Genomic DNA, 16,730 nt, shown 5'->3' on the forward strand with positions numbered 1-16,730 from the left:
AGGCTTTCAGTAACTAAGAAGAACTATCATTAGATACGGACTTCTATTCATAGCAAGCTTCATGAAGGTCAGTGAATATCGAGTAACATTCCTGTAGTTTCATCAACTTTTCTTAGCAAGAATTCTAGATTGATGAGTTTGAAGAGTTGCAATTTACTACACAGCAGTCCACTTCCTCTAAAAAGACTAAAAGAGTCTATCTAATCTTTATCTAAGCAGACCAGAGCACTCACTGTCTCCACACAAATTGCTTGGGATGATTTTGCATACTGAAAGGTGGGGGGGACGGCAGGGGAAGGGGGATAGAGACACAAGGTAGGTGGCTAGATTGATGACCAACTGCAGACAAAAACCTAATGGTTATTGTTACTTGAATATTCTGGCCCATAATGTGGAAGGGGCCCTCGGCAGACACTTGGTTTTGCTTCTGCCGGTGTGAAGACAGACATTTCTTTGTTTATCTTTAGCTCAGATCATAAAATTTTGTAATTTCCAGAGAAATATTCATTCTTAATCTGAAGTTTTCTGGCATTATCACAAATTTAACTTACTGGTTTGTTTACAGCTTTGACTGAATTGTTTACGGAAATGAATAATGAGCAATAATTTTGAAGAGAGTCTCAAGTATGCTACCAAAAAAGGCAACGATTAGGCACAAAAATAGGAATTTTAGCTTGTGAATGTTACATCTATTATACTAAAAAGTAAATTCATTATTCATAAAACCAAGTACCTATAATGAATCATAGTTAATATCTCACAGTTAATGCCTAAACATGAACACACACACAACAATAAAGCAAAAGCAAAGTAGGCATTTACCTTGTGCTAATATTTTGAATAGTAAATTTGGCCAACATAACTTGGTGGACATAGGTGCAAAAATCTGGATTCTGAATCTCAGTTTGAGTTCCCTTTTTTGAGTGATGCTTTTTAAAAGCAACCCAACTATCTTGTAGGTAAAAAATATGAGCAATTCAAAATGCCCGGCCTTAGGACAGGATAGGAGAGGCTAACAGAGGAGCAGAAGCAACCGTTCTAATCCAAGTGAATGAAAAAAATATTTCCTTGATTTGACCAGGATGTCCTGGATTAGCTAATAAAAGACTAGTGCTGTACAACATGAAGGGTGTAGAAGTAAAAGATGGGAAGATGGGAAAAGATTATTCAATGAAAGTAGCAGTGCACCATGCCACGAAGGCACTACGAAGATGATCTCTAATATCTGCTTCAGATACTGTAATAATATTTAATAAAGTGCTTTTCAAAATTAAAGAAATGCCAAGTAAATCATTAAAAGAAATGTCAGCCTCATCAGTGGCAGCTGCCCTACTTACTAAAAAAGGGAGGAGGGGTGAGCGGAGCAGGGTATTTGGCAAAGCCCACAGCAGTCTGTAAAGTCACTAGCGGGAAAACAACAAAGGCCTTTCCAGGCAACTAACACAGATGTGCCCAGAGCCAAACTGTCAGAAATGGTTAAGATGACAACTACTCACAGTTCATTATTTCCTTCTCACAGGTCACTGGGTGACAAGCTGGGTCAGCATGCTTTGTTGGCTGTTACAGTTCCTCCCCCAGCCCCCTATTCAATTTAAATAAAGGTGAGCTGCTCAATTGGATAAACTAATGTAAACAAGCACATTCCATACACTTTCCAAGGCCAGAGAGGTGACATTTATTGTACCTGTGCATCCTATCAGTTTAGATGCACAGAGATGCGCGGGAGAAAACCAAAGCGAAAATTCTAGCCGAATCTAAGATCGGAATCAATCGTAATTATTCAGTACTTTACAGTGTGCAGAGCACTGTTCTAAGTGCTTGGCTTTGCAATAACACTAGAACAGACAATGAGCATGAGTAGTAAAAGTGGATTCATCACCACACTGGTGCTCTCATCTTTAGAGCATAGATACAGTGCTCAATATTTGGGAAGGGGTAGTTTGCCCATTTATGAAGGGATTTGGTGAGATTTTTTACAAGTTGTTGCATTCAGGTAAAATGAGTAACTCCAAACTTGTACTTGGCTGCTTTGAGGTTTTCAGAACGTAGCTGTCAATAATATACCAATTAATAGAGAAGTACCTTCACTGTCAAAGTGAGAATACACAAAATAATTTGATCTCTGTATTTACACAAGGGCTCACATTTGTTATGAAGTTCCTTAGTCCTGAGTTAATAAGATGATGGGACCCTAATATCTATCCTCTCCATCTTGCCTCTCTGGAACTGCACTTGAACACTTTAAAACACTATCACTTTTGCTTAATGACATCAGAGTTTATATCAAAGATGTCTCCTTTTATCAGCCTTGTTTAATGCACCATGAAAATCAGCAAATCTAGGTCAGACCCCTTGACACTTATCAGCATATGCAAAAGACCAGTTGACCAAGTTTTCCTCAGGAAAAAAAAACTCCTTTTCTGCAGCTCTAAGAACAGCTCTGGACGTGTGAATTCTGTCCAGCAGCTTCTCTCTCCTCCCCAGTGTCAATGCCTTTTGGGAGAGCATAGCACATCTTTGAATAGGTACAAAAGTTCTAGCGACTAAACCAAAACGTGCTGGAGCACAGAGATATTACGTATGCAGCAGCATTCATTCATTCAATTGTATTTATTGAGCACTTACTGTGTGCAGAGCACGATACTGAGGACTTGGGAGAATACAACAACAGTGACATTCCCTACCCACATCAAGCTCACAGTCTAGAGTTGGGGAGACAGACATCAACACAAAGTTACACATATGTACGTAAGTGCTTTGGGGCTGGGATGTGGGGCAGAGCAAAGGTTAAATAAAAATTACAGATATATATCAGTGGTTTGCGGCTGGAGGGGAAGAGCCAAGGGAGCGAGTCAGGGCAACTTAAAAGCAAGTGGGAGATGAGGAAAATTGGGGCTTAGCCTGGGAAGATCTCTTGGAGGAGATGTGCTTTCAATAAGGCTTTGAAGCAGGGGAGAGTGCTTGTCTACAAGAGCAGAAACTAACTTATAGTTCAAACAAATCAATAAACCAGAGATTTGATTACAAAAAATTGGCAGACAAATGAAATATGGTTTCCAAAATTGCAACGTACAGCCAAATTTGTGAAATCATTTTTACTGGGGTAGAACCAAGTCAATCAGGTCAGAGACCCTGTCCCACATGGGGCTCACAGTCTAAATAGGAGGGAGTAAGATTTAACCTCCATTATACAGATGAGGAAACTGAGGCACAGAGATGATCAATGACTTACTCAAGGTCACTTAAATTTAATTTTTTTTGCATGACATAATTTGTTACCTTGAGTTTGTGACTGATAATGGCCCTCAGTATTAAAGCCCTCAATTTAAGGTATTCTGTTGGAATATAACTTTCTACCTGTTGCTATCAGAGTCTCTCGGCCAAATGGATTAGAAATAAGAGATCATAAGAAGAAGCTATCTGCAAACCAAGTTTACATTTTTACATTAGTGAACCACTCCTTTAGAACTATGGTAGTCATCAGTGGAGGTACTCGAGGTGGAGAAAGCCTAGTACTGATTTACAATGAATCTGGAAATGAAACTAGTGGAGGGGGTGTTTAAATGTGTAGGATGACAAAAAAAAACTAAAGCAAAGATCTATGACCACCTTTATAGCTCACTTGTCTATAGAAAACAATGAAAACCTATGTTTCAGAGAAAAATCAGAGGAGGATAAGGATATTGTTATGTGGGAAATGGCACTAAGATTGTATGAGTTGAAAATGGAAAGGCACAGGAAACCATTACAAGCTAAATTTAATAAAACAACAGGCATGGCTCCAAGATTCCATAAAAATGAAATGCAGTGAATACCAAGAAGCAGATCAGCCGGAGTAAGGGTGAAAATAAGATGAAACATGCCAATATCAAGGGTGAATAAAGCAGTGAAGTGTCAGATACACTAAAGAGATCAACTAGAGTGCAACACTAATTGAAATTCTCTAAAATATTGATAAAGATTGAATTAATGAATGAAATGAAATTCTCTATTTTTATAGTTTTTCCTATGTAGTATTTTCGGAAATATTTAGGATCGAATGATACAGCTGAATGAGGACATTTCCAATAGATCCGAAAGTGGTAGAGCAGAGAGTGCTGAGAGCAGGTAGCAGCTGATTTTTAATAGTTTTCTGTTTTTTAAAATATCTGTTAAGCGCTTACTATGTGCCAGTCACTGCACTAAGAGACTATGGTGTAGATATAAGTTAAATCAGGTTGGACATAGTCTCTGTCCCACATAAGGCTCACAGTCTAATTAAAACATCCTAAAAAACTTGTTAAATACATTCTGAACCGCTAATAAATATCAAGAAGGACACAGCAAGGCTCCCCCCCACCCCCCAACACCACAAGCTTATTGCTAAAGGAACTGTCTCCAATCAAAGGACAAAGTCTTTAAAACCTGGGTTTTAATCCTAGCTCCACCACTTGTATCTTCTTGGGCAAGTCACTTAGCGATTCTGTGTTTCCGTTACCTCATCTATAACATGGAAATTCAGACTGTGAGCTCCATGTGGAGCATGTACTGTGTCCAACCTTATAACCACCCTTGTGCTCGGTACAGATCCTGGCACATAGTAAGCACTTAAATACCATAAAAAAGTTTTTAAAATACGTTATAGGGTGGAGGGTGAGAATAGGAAGGATTTAATTGTCCTGGCTTCCATTGGAAAGTATGATTTTGTAATGGACTCTAACTAGATCTTAGGCTCTACATGTTGCCAACTTGTACTTCCCAAGCGCTTAGTACAGTGCTCTGCACACAGTAAGCGCTCAATAAATACGACTGATGATGCAGTCACAAGTTCTGGTTTAAAAAATTAAGAAAAACTTATCGATGGCCTTCCTTCCATCAAGGCCTAGAACAGCCTCACCCTTCCCACCGGATTTTTGGAAACTTGACAGGGAGAGAGAGCAAGGAAACAACAAAACACTCACACATTTGCATTTTCTTCTTGTAAAGCACTTTTTGTTCTTGTCTCAGGCACTGTATTAAAGGATGGGGTAGATACAAGTCAATCTGGTTGCACACAGACTCAGTCCCACAGGGGGCTCAGTCTTAATCACCATTTCACAGATGATGCAACAGGCACAGAGAGGTTAAGTGACTTGCCCATGGTCACACAGTGGACAAGTGGCAGAGCTGGGATTAGAACCCAGGTCCTCTGACTTCCAGGCTTGTGCCTTGCTGCTTCTCCTGAAACATGGCACCTCACTAACAGAGTTGAATTAGTATAGAATTGTGGGTAATTTACTATTAAGTTGATATAATGTACACAATAATTTTTTTAATGTAATTTCATTGGGCTTTATATTGATCTATCTTATGATTCAGTTCTCTCCCACTTAGCTGGGAGCCCTTCGGGGGCAAAGGACAGTGTCTAGTATTATTTTCATGTAATTCTCCCAGTGCTTTGCATACAGTGAGCGCTAAAAGAATGTCAATTTTGATTATAATTAATAATTTATTCAATTTTGCATAAAGATGCATTATAATATCCTATCTTGATTCATATTTTCCCCTCTATTTTTCTAAGGTCTCAAATGTCCCCACATTCACTCCTTCAATTAAAATACTCCATTCATTCATTCAATTGTGTTTATTGAGCACTTACTGTGTGCAGAGCACTGTACTAAGTACTTGGTAAAGTACAACAATAAACTAAAACTAGTTGTCACTATCTTCACATTAAATTAATGCTTTATTTTGCAAAAACTTAAATAAGGCAAATTCATAATTGCCATATTTGAGAGCATACCTTGTGCAGAGCATTGTATTAAGCACCTGGGAGAATACAGTGGAGTTGGTAAACATGTTCCCTACATATTTATTACTCTATTTATTTTACTTGTACATATCTATTCTATTTATTTTATTTTGTTAGTATGTTTGGTTTTGTTCTCTGTCTCCCGCTTTTAGACTGTGAGCCCACTGTTGGGTAGGGACTGTCTCTATATGTTGCCAACTGGTACTTCCCAGGCGCTTAGTACAGTGCTCTGCACACAGTAAGCACTCAATAAATATGATTGATTGATTGATTTGAGCATAATTGCTACAAGTAATGATATGAGAGATACAATCAGCCTCTCCCTACATACTAGGTGTAGTATATGCTGCATAAGTATTATAATTAGGTATCTGGGGAGATGCATTACATTTTTCATATAATTAGGATAATAATTAGTAAACTGAGCAAGGTAGCAAGTAAAAGGGCCAAGTACAAAAAAGCAAAAGGGAAACAGCATGGCCTAGTGGAAAGAGCATGGGCCTCGGAGTCCGAGGATCTGGGTTCTAATCATAGAACTGGCAAGTGCTTGCTGTGTGACCCTGGGCAAGTGCCTCAGTTCTCCTGTTCACTCTCCTACTTGGACTGAAAGCCCAGGTGGGACAGGGACTTTGTCCAACCTAATTAATCTGTATTTACCTCAGCACAGTGTTCGACACATAAGCACTTAAATACCATAACAAAAAATAAAAAAAGGAGAGGAGACACTCCTAAAAGTACCTCACTTATTTTCTTCTCAGGTTAGAGCAAGTTGTAAAGCTATTATTCTAAGAGGCATCCAATACTACTTCTGCCCCTGAGCTTGCCCCAGAAACTCTGTTAGAAGATCATTTGGGGATTTTCCACCCTCCTCACCCTTCCCAGGGCCAAAGCAGTCCTACAAAGCAGTCATCAGAGTCCAGAAAAGGAGCAGCTGAGTAAGGGAAGATTTGATTCAGGTGAAACAAGCGGCACATGAATGGAAGGAATCCCAAGGTACAGCTGTCCTGATTCCACGAGGCCTGGTCTAGACACGCTATTATTCAAGAGCTTCCTTAGGTACTGAAGCAAGAAACAGGAAAATAAAATTTCAGGCCCATACCTTCACAAAATGAATTTTAAGAAGTCACGTAGCAGAGAACTTGCAGTTGTGTTTCTAGCTACTTTGTTTTTGTAAAAAAAATGATCATTTCTGTAAAGATCGCAGACTTCTAGTCATTCTTGGTGAGGCTTTTTGTCAACCCTCAATTTAGCTCAAGAGCTAAAAGCTTTTCTGACAATTATGATATTTAACAAGTGTTGGAGCTGATTAGTTTGCATCTACCCCAGTGCCTGGAATATAGTAAGTGTTTAATCAATGGCATTTATTGAGGACTTTCTGTATGCAGAGTAGTGTACTAAGTGCTTGGGAGAGCACAGTACAACAGAATTAGCAGACAGGGTCCCTATCTATAACAAGCTTACCAAAAATCCCCCCCAAAACTAAACATTGGCTATGCGCCTAACACTATGCTAAGCTTAGAGGTAGACAATTTCATCAGTCACATTATGATCCTTACCATCATGGGTCTTTTTATCAAACAGGTTTAAGGTCCAGGTAAAGCCATAACCAGAATGAAAGTTACACTACTTTGTTCTGACTTGTGCATATAGAATAAAAAGCATCTTCCCCAAATAATACCAAAAACTCACAACATCCATCAATCTCTAAGAAAGTGCACATAAATGTCACCCCCTCTCATTAATTTTGATCAAAAATCCACATCCACTTGCAACCCAGAGGGCTTCTGAGATATTTCGATAATATCCAAGGAATCAATCTTACATGAAACTGAAGGAAAACATCTAATGTCATTGAGCAATAAAGAGCAGCTCTGTCAGAGGCTTACCTTTGAGCTGAGACCCAAGGATATTTCCCTTCCAGTTTCCTCACCAGTGCCACTGTGAGCTGTGTAGTTTCCCTCGGGGGACCCTCGGGCACTGCATGGGCATCTAAAGGTCCCGAAAGCTGTTTCAGATTGGGGCTGACAAGGCTTTGATTTACAACCTGACAAACGAAGTGCAAACAGGGAAATTCAAGTCCAGCTCCCTTTTCACGTGGAAACAGTGAGCCCCACGTGGACCAGGGACTGTGTCCAACTTGCTTGGCTTGTATCCACCCCAGGGCTTAGTATAGTGTGTGGCATGTAGTAAACACTTAAATACCATCATTGTTATTATTATTAAAGTTGAATTAACCATGCCGGTAGTTTTCCAAGAAATACACAGTCCCGGAAAATGGTGACTTGCCTAATTCCTTTAAGCTTTAAGGCTGGCCCTCTAGACTGTAAATTCTAGGAGTAGGGTACATGTTTGCTAATTCTATTGCATTGTACTCTCCCAAGACAGTAGTACAGTGCTCTGCACATAGTAAGCACTCACTAAATACCACTGTTTGACTGATTGTAGGCATGGAGCTGCTATGTGGGTAGAGCAACAGTAACCACTCACTAAATACCACTGTTAATAGGCAAGGAGCTGATATGTGGGTAAAGAAAGCAAGATAGATTTACGAGGTTTAGAAAAATACTATCTCTTATTATTACTGATAACAATTACCATAAATTGCTAACGAACAGACCCATCAACTCACGGATTGCGATTTTAAAGCTACGATTAAAGGATTCGTTTTTGCTTTACAAAGAGAAAACAAAAGCACGGATGTTACTTTCCCTTCTTTAAAAATCGCTTCTTTAAGGGCTGCTCATTTTCTGCCACCAGCTAAATGCACTGACCTGTCCCGCTGAGCCGCAGTCAGTCTCCTGATGAACTGTAGTCCAGGCCCCTTGGTCACCATGAAGCTCCCTCTGGGTGCCCTCCTCTCTCACATTTAGCTCCTCTAGGTAGGTCAGGACAAACCCAGGGTGAGCCTGCAGGAGGGCAATCAAGGCAAAAGAGAAACACCAAAGCCATGTCAGCAGAGGCACAGCAATCAGCACTGTAGAAATCACATGAAGAGGTTTGTTCATTTAGGCCATGTCACAAAAACTAGTCAGAAAATACATGTTGCCTTTTACTGTAGCTTTCAGAACAAAAACTTGACCATGAAAAATATTAGAATTAGTGTTTAGTGCAGTGCTTTGGGCATTAGAAGCATGCAATACATAATATGACTATTTTATTAGTGAATCCTACCACTCCTTCATTGAAATTTGTATTCATCATCATCATCAATTGTATTTATTGAGCGCTTACTGTGTGCAGAGCAGTAAGCGCTTGGGAAGTATTCCAAATTGGAACTATCATTTGTAATAGGTACAAGACGATGGAGTTTTATCCTGATATTTAAATTATACTAACCCTGCCTTAGAACCTTAAGTGACCCATTTGCATGGCTTGAAACACAGCCTTTGGAGCCTTAGAAGAAAGAAAAACTCCTGCTCCCCTCACCCACAAAAATTAATTATTGTGGTATTTGTTAAGAGCTTACAATATGCCAAGCACTGTACTAAGCACTGGGGTGTGTAGAACCCAGACTGAGGCCCCATTTTCCTCTCCTCCTCCCCTTCCCCTCCTCCTCCCCTTCCCCTCCCCACAGAACTTGTATATATATATTTGTGCAGAATTATTACTCTATTTCACTTGTACATATTCACTATTCTATTTATTTTGTTAATGATGTGCACATAGCTTTAATTCTATTTGTTCTGATGATTTTGACACCTGTCTACATGCTTTGTTTTGTTGTCTGTCTCCCGCTTGTAGACCGTGAGCCCGTTGTTGGATAGGGACCGTCTCTATATGTTGCCGACTTGTACTTCCCAAGCGCTTAGTACAGTGCTCTGCACACAGTAAGTGCTCAATAAATACGATTGAATGAATGAATGAACCAAATCGAGATGGACACAGACCCTGTCCCATATGGGGCTCGCAGTCTCAATCCCGCTTTTACAGATGAGGTAACTGAGGCACAGAGGAGTGAAGTGACTTGACCAAGGTCACACAGCAGACAAGTGGCAGAGTCAGACAGATGATTACAATTGGGGCAGCAGCTTTTTACAGGGCTGCTATCCTCCACCCTCCCTACAGTAACTCCCTTACAGCTACGTCTAGGACAGCAGGTGAAGCTGGAGAGGCAGAACTAATAGCAGAATTTCAAGGAGCTCACACCAATACTAATAATAATGATATTTCTCAAGCACTTACTATGTGCCAGGTACTGTATTAAGCGCTGGGGTGGATACAAGCAAATTGGGATGGACACAGTCAGCGTGGCTCAGTGGAAAGAGCCCGGGCTTTGGAGTCAGAGGTCACGGGTTCGAATCCCGGCTCCACCACATGTCTGCTGTGTGACCTTGGGCAAGTCACTTAACTTCTCAGAGCCTCTGTTCCCTCAACTGTCAAATGGGGATGAAGACTGTGAGCCCCACGTGGGACAACCTGATCACCTTGTATCCCCCCCCAGCGCTTAGAACAGTGCTTTGCACATAGTAAGCGCTTACCAAATGCCATCATTATTATTATTATTATTATCCCAAATGGAGCTCACACTTAAAGTTTGATCTCCATTTTACAGATGAGCTAACTGAGGCACACAGAAGTTAAGTGAGCTAGCTCTCTTCTTCTCTTCAAAGCCCTACTGAGAGCTCACCTCCTCCAAGAGGCCTTCCCAGACTGAGCCCCCTTTTTCCTCTCCTCCTCCCCATCCCCCCTCTGCCCTACCTCCTTCCCCTCCCCACAGCACCTGTATATATGTTTGTACAGATTTATTACTCTATTTGACTTGTACATATTTACTATTCTATTTATTTTGTTAATGGTGTGCATTTAGCATTAATTCTATTTGTTCTGATGACTTGACACCTGTCCACATGTTTTGTTCTGTTGTCTGTCTCCCCCTTCTAGACTGTGAGCCCTTTGTAGGGTAGGGACCGTCTCTATATGTTGCCGACCTACTTCCCAAGCGCTTAGTACAGTGCTCTGCACACAGTGAGCCCTCAATAAATACAACTGAATGAATGAAGGAAGTGACTTGACCGAGGTCACACAGTAGATAAGTGGCAGAGGCTGGATTAGAACCCATACCCTTCTGACTCCCAGGACTGTGCTCTATCTACTATGTCAGGCTATGTCCCCAGTTGAATCTATGTACACCCTCTCAATCAATCAATCAATCATGTTTATTAAGTGCTTACTGTGTGCAGAGCACTGCACTAAGCGCTTAGGAAGTACAGGTTGGCAACATATAGAGACAGTCCCTACCCAACAGTGGGCTCACAGCCTAGAAGACTGGTATCCACTCCACCCAAAAATGACAAATAAGAAGCAACTTGGGGGGTCAGAAGACCTGCCACTTGCCTGCTCTGTGACCTTAAGCAAATCACTTAAATTCCCTGAACCCCAGTTTCCTCATCTGTAATATGAGGATCAAATGATTGTTCTCCCTTCTATTTAGATGGTGACTCCCATGTAGGGCAAGGATTGTGTCCAATCTGATTATCTGGTGTCTAAGCCAGCACTTTTTTTTAATGGTATCTGTTAGGCGTTTACTATGTGCCAGGCACTGTTCCGAGTGCTGGGGCAAGATATAAGATATGGGTTGTACGCAGTCCCTGTCCCACATAGCATTCACAATCTTAATCCCCATTTTATAGATGAGGTAATTGAGGCACAGAGAAGTTAAGTGACTTGACTAAGGTCACACAGCAAAGAAACAGTGTGGCCTAATGGATAGAGCATGGGCCCGAGAGTCAGAAGGACCTATTTTCTACTCCTGGCTTCGCCACTTTGCTGTGTGACCTTGGGCAAGTTACTTAACTCCTTTGTGCCTCAGTTACCTCACCTGCAAAATAGGGATTAAGACTATGAGCCCTAGGTGGGACAGGGACCGCATCCAACCTTGTATCTACCCCAGTGCTTAGTACAGTGCCTGGCACATAGTAAGAGCTAATATGAAAATCAAATCTGTATCACTGACAAATCTGACTAAAATCATCAGCGGAAAAAGAGGTACTGGTCTAAAAAGAACTGTGTCACATTACATTGTTTGTGTTGTCACATATTGTACAGTATTTTCTGCCAAATCCAATAGCTTCTACCCCTTCTTAACCATTTTAATCTCTTGGCTGCCTTTCATACTATGGATAACTCCTTTCACCTGTAAACACTAATCTTGGTTTCTCTGACATAGTCCTTTCCTGGTTCTCTTTCTGGTAGACAACTCTCATTTTCACCTCTTTTCCTCTGCTTCCCACCCTGTAACTGTCGGTATTCCCTCAAAGGTTAATTCTGGGTCCCTTTTTTCATCTCAGTCTACACTCACATCCTTGGGGAGCTCAACTGCTGCTCCAGTGGTTTCAACTATCATCTTTATAATGATGTTTCCCCAACTGACCTGCTAGGCTCAACAACCCTACAATCTTCCATTTCCTCCAGCCACCAAGCCATCTCTTCTTCGCCCCTTCCTTCCTCTCCCCCTCGTCCCCCTCTCCATCCCCCGCATCTTACCTCCTTCCCTTCCCCACAGCACCTGTATATATGTATATATGTTTGTACATATTTATTACTCTATTTATTTATTTATTTATTTTACTTGTACATATCTATTCTATTTATTTTATTTTGTTAGTATGTTTGGTTTTGTTCTCTGTCTCCCCCTTTTAGACTGTGAGCCCACTGTTGGGTAGGGACTGTCTCTGTATGTTGCCAATTTGTACTTCCCAAGCGCTTAGTACAGTGCTCTGCACATAGTAAGCGCTCAATAAATACGATTGATGATGATCTCTTCGTGGAGTTTCCCACAGGCACCTAAAACTCAACATATCCTCATCTTCCCTCCCAAATTCACTCCTCCACCTAAATTTTCCATCACAGTTGACACCATCCTATCTCCCACGTCTCTCAAGCATGCAACCGTGGCATTATCCTTGATTCTTCTCTCTGTCTTATTCATCCACCCACTACAATATTTCCAGAATCCACCTCTTCCTCTCCATGTGCACAGCCACAACTTCAGCCAGGGACTTTTCAGATTCTGATGTCATCATTCATTCAATCGTATTTATTGACTTTATTGACTTCCCTGCCTCCAGTCTCTGCCCTGTCCAGTCTATCTCACCACTGATCGCATGCCCACATCCTGCCTCTGGCCTGGAATACCGTCCACTTTCATATCCGACAGACAATTACTTCAAAGCTCTGCACACAGTTAAGTACTTAATAAATACTACTAACACTAAAGTCTTTTCTTAACCCAAGAATAGATTTCAAGTATATATTCAATCAAAAGTATTTATTGAGCACTTACTCTTTGCAGAGCACCGTACTAAGCACTTGGAAGAGTACAATGCAACATAAGTAGCAGACACATTCCCTGCCCGTAGAAAGCTTACAGACTAGAGGGGGAGACAGACATTAATTTAAACAAATAATATATAATTTGAAGGTATGTGCATGAGTGCTGTGGGGTTGAGGGTGAGGTGAATATCAAATGCTCAAAGGTCACAGATGCAAGTTCGTAGATGACTCAGAAGGAAGAGGGAGCTGGGGAAAATAGGGTTTAATCAGGGATGGTCTTGGGGAATACTGTAAGCTCATTGTGGGCAGGGAACGTGTCTGCTAATTCTGTTGTACTGTACTCTTCCAAGTGCTTAGTACAGTGCTCTGCAAACAGAGAAGCAGCATGGCTCAATGGAAAGAGCATGGGCTTTGGAGTCAGAGGTCATGGGTTCAAATCCCGGCTCCGCCAATTGTCAGCTGTGTGACTTTGGGCAAACCACTTAACTTCTCTGTGCCTCAGCTACCTCATCTGTAAAATGGGGATTAAGACTGTGAGCCCCACGTGGGACAACCTGATCACCTTGTATCCCCCCAGCGCTTAGAACAGTGCTTTGCACATAGTAAGTTCTTAACAAGTACCATCATTATTATTATTCTCTGTGCCTCAGCTACCTCATCTGTAAAATGGGGATTAAGACTGTGAGCCCCACATGAGACAACCTGATCACCTTGTACCCACCCCAGTGCTTAGAACAGTGCTTTGCACATAGTAAGTGCTTAACAAATGCCATTATTATTATTATTACTCTCCCAAGGGCTGAGTAATGTCTGCTGTGTAACCTTAGGCAAGTCACTTAACTTCTCTGTGCCTCAGATCCCTCATCTGTAAAATGGGGGTTTAGATTGTGAACCCTATTTGGTACAGGAACTGTATCTTATATCTACCCCAGCGTTTAAAACAGTGCCTGGCACATAGTAAGTGCTTAACAAATAATAATATTTATTATTAATAAATATAAATAAATATAAATATATAATAAATATATTAATATAAACCATAATAATAACTATTATTATATGCTTAACAAATACCATTATTATTATTAAATGCTCAATAAATTCCACTGATTGATTGACTGATTGAGATGTGACCTTAATGAGGCTTTGAAGGTGGGGAGCGTGGTGGCCTGGTTGTATATGGAGGGGGAGGGAATTCCACACCTAAAGGGAGGACTTGGGAAAGGAGTTGGAGATGAGATAGACAAGACTGGGGCACAATGAGCAAGCTGGCACTATAGGATAGGGATGCGCAGGCTGGGCTGTACTTAAGAGATCGGTAAGGTGAGGTAGGAGGGGGTGAGCTGACTGAGTGCTTTAAAGTGAATAGGAAGGAGTTTCTGTCTGATGCCAAGGTGGACGGGCACCATCTCCCATGGATGGAGGAGCCTGTAAATAATTTACCTTAGAATAGATGCAGCCTTCATTCCCAAACCTCCACTTCTGACCTTCATTGTCTTTATCTCTGTAATGAAGATACAATTTACTTATGCGCATACTTCACTGGAAGGAAAAAGCACAAAGCTATTTACAGAAAAGCAAATCCACATTCACCTGGGAGAGCTTTACTCCCGTCAGTCAGCTGCGGGAGAAACAGGAAAGGGACACATCAAATAGCTTTCCTGTTCTCAGGCCTTGGGGTACCAAAGTACCAAGGTTGTGTAGACTTCTTTATCCCAAAATCGGGCCCCCAAGTCCCTGCTGGAGTCAGGCTGCCCCTGTCCGACTCAGACTTGGGAGGAGAGAGCACTGCAGGGCGGGATGGATGCAGAAGCAGACGGAGGCAGTGGTGTGCTTCGGATACCCAAGGCCGGAACGGCTATTCCAGTCCTCACCGTCTTCCTGGAGCCCTGTCCTGGAGCATTTCGGGAATCTCATCACTGAACCGGAGGGCCTTTAGGCACCCATGGGGACCCAAGCAGTGGTTAGAGCCCAGGTGGGGTCTAAGCAAGGATTCCTGCTGACGCTACTAGGAGCCCAGGACCCCAAAGCCAGCTGAGACCTGGGTGTTGTCAGTGGCCATGGGCATTGTCGGCAATGCTTAGGTAGTGGTGATGTCAAAAAAACCTCAGTGGTCCTGGATGTGGTGGATATGGAGGCAAATACAATATTTTCTGCAAGTATCTCTTTGGTCATCCTATCTCTTTCTTTGTGTAAGCACTTAAATACCCTTAAAAAAAAAATTCCCTTTTGTGCCCTTCCTTCTGCCTCTTGGCCTGTATATATGTATATATGTTTGTACATATTTATTACTCTATTTATTTATTTATTTTACTTGTACATATCTATTCTATTTATTTCATTTTGTTAGTATGTTTGGTTTTGTTCTCTGTCTCCCCCTTTTAGACTGTGAGCCCACTGTTGGGTAGGGACTGTCTCTACATGTTGCCAACTTGTACTTCCCAAGCACTTAGTACAGTGCTCTGCACACAGTAAGCGCTCAATAATTACGATTGATTGATTGATTGGCCTCGCCCCTTCTTTGGCTCCTCTTCTCTGTCTTCTTTTTGCCTCTTTTTCTAATGATGGTATTTATTGAGCACTTATCATATGCCAAGCACTAGGGTAGATACAAGGCAATCAGATCAGATTCAGTCCCTGTCTCACAGAGGACTGTAGAGGGAAGAAAGGATATTTAATTCCCATTTTACAGGTCAGAAAATTCAGGCACACAGAAGGTGTCTTGCCCAAGGGTCACACAGAGACAAATGGCGGAGCTGGGAGGAGTCCTGTGCTCTTTCCATTATTTTACTGTCTTCCCTGATCTTTCCATGCTCTAGACGCCCAACCCGCAGTGCTCACAAAAATCTGGACATCTTGTCCCCAACCCAACATAAGACTTGACTATGAAAATCTGAAATGTATAAATTCAAGGTCCTTCTGTCTTTCATCCTCTCCATGGGCCTGTCCTCCTACAACTTTCACTCTTAGCCTCTGACAGGGCCTCTAATATCTTTGCAGCATCACTATTGCCAAATATTCAGTGGTACTGATTGAGCAGTTCTGTGGGCAGAGCACTGCACTAAGCACTTGGGAGAATACGATACAATAGAGTTGGTAGACAGGATCCCTACCCACAGCACCTGTATATATGTATATATGTTTGTACATATTTATTACTCTATTTATGTATTTATTTTATTTGTACGCATTTTTTCTATTTATTTTATTTTGTTAATATGTTTTGTTCTCTGTCTCCCCCGTCTAGACTGTGAGCCCACTGTTGGGTAGGGACCGTCTCTATATGTTGCCAACTTGTACTTCCCAAGTGCTTAGTACAGTGCTCTGCACACTGTAAGCGCTCAATAAATACGATTGAATGAATGAATGGGCTAATGCAAAGATCATGGGCCTGGGAGATGGATGATATGGGTTTTAATCCTGTCTTGGCCACTTTGCCTTGGGCAAATCACTTAAATCCTACTCCCTCCTACTTAAACTGTGTGCCCCCAATGGGGCAGGGACTGTGTCCAACATGATTATCTTGTATCTTCCCCAGCGCTTAGTAAGGTACGCTGACAAAAGTAAGTCCTTAATAGATACCATAAAAAAAGTAAAACAGCTACCGGATTCCCTCCTAATCTATCTTGTATTTCTCTCTTAAACTCCCCATTTCTGAGGGAGAGACATGCAAAGGCATCAGATGCTG

At 41.5% G+C, this 16,730-nt stretch overlaps 1 protein-coding gene across 1 annotated transcript in view; it reads right to left on the reverse strand.

Annotated features, from left to right (window-relative positions):
* DCDC1 (doublecortin domain containing 1) overlaps positions 1 to 16,730 on the reverse strand; it is a 405,509-nt gene that overhangs the window by 173,620 nt on the left and 215,159 nt on the right. The window contains exons 15-17 of the mRNA XM_038764553.1: positions 14,486 to 14,546; positions 8,542 to 8,676; positions 7,657 to 7,814 (exon numbers count right to left, since the gene is read on the reverse strand). Of these exons, the coding sequence (XP_038620481.1) occupies positions 7,657 to 7,814; positions 8,542 to 8,676; positions 14,486 to 14,546 (354 nt within the window). The remainder of the gene's footprint in view (positions 1 to 7,656; positions 7,815 to 8,541; positions 8,677 to 14,485; positions 14,547 to 16,730) is intronic.

This window comes from Tachyglossus aculeatus, chromosome 22 (assembly GCF_015852505.1).
Source record: "Tachyglossus aculeatus isolate mTacAcu1 chromosome 22, mTacAcu1.pri, whole genome shotgun sequence".
NCBI lineage: Eukaryota > Metazoa > Chordata > Mammalia > Monotremata > Tachyglossidae > Tachyglossus > Tachyglossus aculeatus.